The sequence below is a fragment of the Buceros rhinoceros genome, unplaced genomic scaffold (assembly GCF_000710305.1).
Source record: "Buceros rhinoceros silvestris isolate BGI_N320 unplaced genomic scaffold, ASM71030v1 scaffold16088, whole genome shotgun sequence".
NCBI classification, from domain to species: Eukaryota; Metazoa; Chordata; class Aves; order Bucerotiformes; family Bucerotidae; genus Buceros; species Buceros rhinoceros.
The window spans coordinates 6341-12962 of record NW_010427610.1 but is presented as its reverse complement, the minus strand read 5'-3'; the positions used below and the strand labels follow the sequence as shown (position 1 = coordinate 12962).

The 6622-nt window shown below is 52.7% G+C and overlaps 1 protein-coding gene across 1 annotated transcript in view; it reads left to right on the top strand.

The window, feature by feature from the left end:
* LMF1 (lipase maturation factor 1) overlaps positions 1–6622 on the top strand; it is a gene marked incomplete at its 5' end in the record, with an annotated part of 62653 nt that overhangs the window by 50283 nt on the left and 5748 nt on the right. The window contains one exon of the mRNA XM_010141973.1: positions 382–494. Coding sequence (XP_010140275.1) covers positions 382–494 — 113 coding nt within the window. The remainder of the gene's footprint in view (positions 1–381; positions 495–6622) is intronic.

Genomic DNA, 6622 nt, shown 5'->3' with positions numbered 1-6622 from the left:
CTCAGCTGGAGAGGGCATGGATGGAGGGATGCTGCTTTGCAGGCTGGGATTGTGCACGTGGCTGTCCCAGCTCAGCTAACGAACATCTCATTAAGCCTTTGTGACTTGCACCCCCTCAGTCGCGTCCATACCCCCGGGACTGATTTCCAGATGAGACGAGCTCAGCGAAGCTCTTTCTGCTCCCCACAGATGCCAGCGGGTCTCGGTCTGGACCTCAAGGTGTTGGATCCCACAGGATCTGTTCCCTGCAACACCACAAATTCCTTTGCCTCCCAAGTTGGCTGTAATCTCTCCCCAGAGAGCACAGAGGTTTTAATGTCATAACACCACGGGACAAGCCCAGCCGTGCCTCACGTTGGTATTTCTTGTTCTTTCCCCAAGACCTATGAGCAGAATGAATGGATCATCCACTTGGCTGGGAAGCTGTTGGCCCAGGAAGAGGAGACCTTGTCCCTGATGGCCACAAACCCGTTTGCAGGCAGAGCACCTCCACGGTAAGCTTGGAATTCTGCTGGGGGACCTGGAAGCGCCCAGGCTCCGTGGTGTTCCCATCCTGGACAGGCACACGTGGTTCCTGTTAATGGGTTGTGTTTGTATCTGATGGTACCCCGGTGGTCATTAAACAGGGTGGGTTTAACGTCAGGACACCGTGAAGAACTGGTGCCCTCAGCTCCTTAATGCCTTCTGGGTAGGGCCACAAGGACCCTTCGGTTGGGCCCTGTGGAGGAGTCGGTGTTGCTTCTCTTGGCCAGAAATTGTGGCTGCTGCAGCGGTTTCCTGCCTGTTGGCTTTAGATTTTTTGCCGCAATCACTCTGTGAGCTCAGCTCCAAACCGCCATTTCCACCGGCCTACTGAGGTATTTCAAAGACAAAGCAGCCCGCAGAAGGGATTGTTTTTGTGGACACTTGTCTTGGAAGTGTTTGTGTTTTCAGTGAAGAGACAAAGCAAACATCAGCGAGCGAAAGGGACAGCTGAAAACCCCAAGGTTTGCTACAAAAGGGCATTTTTCATAAAAGCGTCTCTTTTGTTGATGAAGTTATTTTTAGCTGAGAAAACATTTTAAGGGGATTTTGGATCAACTCAAGTAATATTATGCTCTTGCTAGTATTTTCCATTTGAGGCTCTTAGGATGCCCTGCAAACAGGGATGGAGGCTCACAGCCCAGCGTGACACAACCTTCCCCTCGAACCCTGCCGGTCTTTCCCAGCTTTAGCGCAGTGCATCCCCCAGACCTTCTGAGCAGAGACCCCTCTGCCAGCTGAGACTCCAACAACTTCCCCCTTTCGCCACAGCGCTGCCTCGGGGGTGGTTTTCACATCCTGAGGTGGTATAAATATGTAAACCCGAGGGGGTTTATGCTCCGAGCTGGAGGTGTGTCCGTAAGTAGCCTGCAGAAACCGAGAGTGGACGCCCAGCCTGGGACACAACCGCTCAGTGAGGCACCCACCATCCCGTTTGAGTATTTCCATACCCACTTTTCTGGGGTTCTGCAGGACCCAGCCCTGCCGCAGCGCACGGGCACCTGATGGGAACATAACCCCTCCGAGCACAGGAGCCCAGTCCGCTGTAAGAACAGGTTTGGGGGTTTTTTTGCACACAGTCTCATTTGAGAACCCATTTACCCATCGGTGCAGAATCGCAGAGCAAGACAGGGGGTGCTCCCGCATCCCGCCCGCAGCCCAGAGCCTCCCAGCGCACCAGCGTTCCCATAAACAGTGGTTTATAGCTCAGGGTGGTGTCGCAGATTGTTGGGTTACAGGAGCAGCAGATCTGTTACACACAAATAACGACCCCTTGGCTCCGGCCCAGGGGGGCTCTGGGGAACCTCTGTTAATTATTGCTACAACCGGCCTGCTGGGCTGGACCAGCACGGCCCGTGCCACGGACAGATAGAGCTTTAATAGCACTTACAGAGTGGTTTTTGCTGTGAGTAGCGGTGCTGGGGTGGGCTTTCCATGCGAGGAGCAGCGTGCTGGTGCTGCGCGATCAGCTGGTCTCGCTCGGTGGTGTTGAGAGGAGCTCGGGAATCCTCTTTGCTCTGGGTTGTGTTCCCATTTTGGCCATGCTTTCTTCATTTTTATGGACCTTCATTTGACCTCACATGAATTTATCAGCCAAAATACGGTCAGCATGTTGTGACAGTGAGCTGGACCTCCCCGCTGCTCCCTGCCACCTCCCTTTCAGGGACTGCTCAGCCCCCGTGGAGGTTGCGCCTTTCTGAAGGCCAGGGAAGAGGCTCAGTGCAGTGACCACGCACGTGGTGAAGGCAGTGGGTGCCTCATTAAGGCGCTAACGAATGCCGGAGCTCACAGCGGGCAGAAGTTCAGCCCAGTGGCAGAGCTTACCCAGCAGGATCCCACACAAACTGGGTCTTCGGGAGCTCCTCGGGGAGATGGTGTTGGGGTGATTGCAAGGCTGAGCTGGAGGTGACCAGAGAACCTGTGTCGGCTCCATCTTGGGTGGGTTTATCAATGGAGTCTCTCCAAACTCTGCTTGTGTCCCCGAGGCTCAGTGCTGTAAATTCACGGAGCTGCATTCATTTGCAGGGTGTTCCTTTGCATTGATTTTTTTTTAATTAAAGAAAAAAAATAGAAGAAAGAAAGTCAGCCTTGAGTGACGGCCGAGCCCAAGCGGTGTAACAGAACCGGGGACCTTTAGACACCGAGTCACCAGTTTGAATTAGGTGTCCCCTGGTGCCAGCAGCCAGAAGCCATGACCATCTGGCGGCTGCTGGCAATAAACGGCTCTCGCAGTTCTCGGAGCAACAGAAACATTTGATAATCCCAGAGCTGTTTATTACCACGTGTCCCCCAGTGCCGTCAACGTTGCTCCTGGTGCTCCCCAGGAGCAGGCTGAAAACAAGATGCCGTCACAGATTAAAAATGAAGGATATGTCTATCGTGTCTTGCCCTCCACGGCTTGGCCACGGCATCTCTTCTGCGCTCTCCGCCATCCGGGGCGTTCAATTCTAGCAGTTGACCACAGGAACTCGTTTCAAAATGAAAGCGAAGCGTGGGACGTGGCTGGGAGAGCACTGCGCTGCCCCGGGTGGTGAACAGGGGGTTTATTGTGTTCTGTTACAGGTGAGGAAGCGAAATGTTCAGGAATTTAAAGCAAAGCCAAAAGCAAATCTGTATCTTTGTTAGTTCTTACAGGGTAACGGTGGCAGAGCACACAGAGGGATCCAGGCAGGTCCCATAAATAACTGGCCAGCAGCGCGGATGCTGCGCCGAGCACACGGTGCTGTAGATCTTGTTGAACAGGGTCTCGATTCATGTGTTCCCTCGCTTTAACCAGAGCACAGACTCTGCTTTCACTCTTCAGCAGCTAGTTTACAGCAGGAAAAGATCGGGATCCAGCGCTGGGTTTATGTGTCGGTGCCTCTGCTCTGGCATTAGCTTTGCTTTCAAAGTTTTTCACGGGTCCAGTGTGTTTTTGGGGGCCGTAAAATAAAAATAACAATTTATAAACGCTCATTTTGGCTCAGACCGAAACCCAACGCCCCATTTCACTCTGGATCCCGGGTTGTGGGTCACGTTTTGGGCTTTGGTGAGTGGTATCCAAACACCGGGGACATCGGCGGCACCCGGATTTTTCCCCAGGTGGGCAGGCGAGGGCTGGGTGCACGGGCGGCTGCTGGGTGGATCCTGCACTGGGCTTTCACAGCAGTCACCAGATCCTGTTGCTGTTCACATCCCCTCCAGTATTGCTTGTTTGCTGTTAGTGCTTGGCCTGCATGAGGAAACTGAAGTGACCATTTGCTGTTTTTTCCCCGGTATTTGTGCCCCATCCCAGTTCTGCTGGGTTTACCCTCCTGGTGCTAGCGGCTGCTCTGGGCACAGTGGCTCCATCAGCTGCTTTTCCCCCAGCGTTGCTTCTGCTCAGGAGGGCTCACCTGCTCGGTTTTAGGATATTTTCCTTTAAATTTCTAAAATGACATTTCTTTGTTTAATTTTAAGCATCCCCTTGTTGCATGCTGAAGCTCCTGGCAGGGCTGGTGAGTCTCCTGCACCCTCAGCACAGGCCCAGGCATGTTCCCATGGGAGAATCACAGAATCACAGGCTGGTTCGGTGTGAAGGGACCTCTCAAGCTCACCCAGTCCAACCCCCTGCAGGGAGCAGGGACATCTGCACCCAGAGCAGGGGGCTCAGAGCCCCAAGGGCCAACCTGCCCTGGGATGGTGCCAGGGATGGGGCTGCTCCCACCTCTGGGGGCAACCTGGACCAAGGTCTCACCACCCTCAGCACCAACAATCTCTCCCTTCTCTCTGCTCTCAATCTCCCTCTCCCAGCTGAACCCATCACCCCTTGTCCTGTCCCCACAGCCCCTGCTGACCAGCCCCTCCCCAGCTCTCTGACAGCCCCTTGCAGCACTGACAGGCTGCACTCAGGTCTCCCCGCAGCCTGCTCTGCTCCAGGCTGAACCCCCCGAGTTCTCTCAGATGTTTCGCTCCCACCTTCAGCTCCAGGTGGAGCCCACCACAGCTCAGCTCCCTTCGGTAGCTGGGTGGAAAAAAAGCTCATTTTCCTGCCATGTTCCACCCACCCCCTCCAATCTAAAGGGAATTTTGAGACTTAATTATTTTCATTCCCTGCTAGACTAAATAATTAGGGGAAGGGACTGTTTTCCATAAGAACATTACACTCCATACTCCACGGAGTTTATTCTGCTAATGGAAACTCTACACCTTAAATAGCCAAGGGACTTTCAAAATGAGTTAATGCCTTGGAAATGAAATTTCTGAGACCAAAGTTTGTAGGTTTCTTTACAACTCTAGAAATTATAGTATTTTTTCAAGTGTGATAAACTTAAAATGAGAAACAGGTGAGTGATTAAAAATGAGGGTATTGTTGAGCGCCCGGCCCAGCCGAGTGTGAAGCTTTACTTCAAGCGCAGTGATGTTTGTGGAATGTGGATTTACAAAATATTATTGTGCGGCGGATAGTTCATAAAACAGCAGCCATCATAAATCTGAACGGTAGGGCTTTGGCTGAGAAATTAATAAGTTGTTTAACACACCGTCATGGAAACAGGCTGCAACAATGAAAGAAAACAAAAATCACATTTTGCCTCTAGAAGGAGGGAAAAAAAAAAGAGGTTTATTTCTGACCGGAGTGTTCGGTGTGTCTGATATTAAATCATGTTCACTTAAGGACTTTTATTCCAATTATAGTAGCACTTTGTTGAAAAAGCCCCAACATGTTGCCAAAGACCTGGATTTGTAGCGGTGGTGATATTTACGGAGTCAGCGCTTCCCGTTTGATGCTACCCGGCTGCAGGAACCCAGGAAGAATATAGCGACTGGGATTCTTGTTTTTCTTCAATTGCCCGTTAATTATTTCCCCTTGGTGTCACAGCTACTGGGCGTTAAACCTGGGGGGGTGTTAGATGGGGTTTTAAGGCTGTGTAAGCCACCATGGACCCTAGCAGAAGCTGGACCTTGGCCATGGGAAGGGCTGTGCCTCACTGCCAGAAGGACACTGAGGGGCTGGAGCGTGTCCAGAGCAGGGCAGCGGAGCTGGGGCAGGGGCTGGAGCACGATGCACCGAGGAGAGACTGAGGGACCTGGGGGGGTTGAGCCTGGAGCAGAGGAGGCTCTGGGGAGACCTTCTGGCTCTGACAACTCCCTGACAGGAGGGTGCAGCGAGGGCGGGTCGGTCTCTGCTCCCCAGGAACAAGGGACAGGATGAGAGGAACCGGCCTCCAGTTGTCCCAGGGGAGGCTGAGGTTGTCCCTGAGGAGCCATTTCTGTCCCGTTGGGGTTGTGCAGGCGTGTCCCAGGCTGCCCAGGGCAGTGGTGCAGTCCCCATCCCTGGAGGGGTTTCCCAGCCGTGTGCAGGTGCTGCTGAGGGACAGGGGGCAGTGGGGACCTGGCGGTGCTGGGGAATGGGGGGACTCGAGATGCTGAACATAAAAGATTCTGTGATTTTGTGATTCTGTATTTGCACGGTCTAAGAAGCCACTTTGGGGGCTGCTCCCTTGGACACCCCCAAAAGGGTAAAGATAATTCTGTAACTATTGAGAGTGGTGCTGAGAGCAGGCAGGGAGTGTGGGGTGACTGGAAAATCTGGGCATCACTGGGCTGGAGGTGGAAATGGCATTTCTGTTGGGCAAGGTGTCTCCCCAAATATCTTTCGAGGAGGTGGGAGCAGTATGCGTGAGATGGGGTGCTCCGTGGCCTCAGAGCTTCTCCCACGAGCACCGGTGTGTTCTGCACGGAGAAGTACGATAGTTTGTATGGTTTTCCCCCTGAAAAGCGGCTTTGCCAGCCGTGGAACAGTCCCGGGAAGTGACAGGATCCTCAGAGGTGAAAAAGCCTAAACATGTTCTTCTGGTTTCTCACGAGGTTTCTCCATGTGAAATATTTTACTGCACCTTGTTTCTCCTTTCCCTCTGTACTATAATTTCAAAGAAAATCTTTAATTTATCATCAACATTATAAAGTCTGGTACTATCAGGATGAAGTGATGCCGCTGTCCTGAACAAAAGCTTTAGGGTTTTTCTTTTGGTCAAACAACCTCAGTCTTTCAGCGATGTGAGGCGGGACAGGGCTCACCTCAGAGCATTGGCATGTTCCCCGGGGAGGAAGACGGGTTTCCAGCCTCATCTTGGAGCGGTGA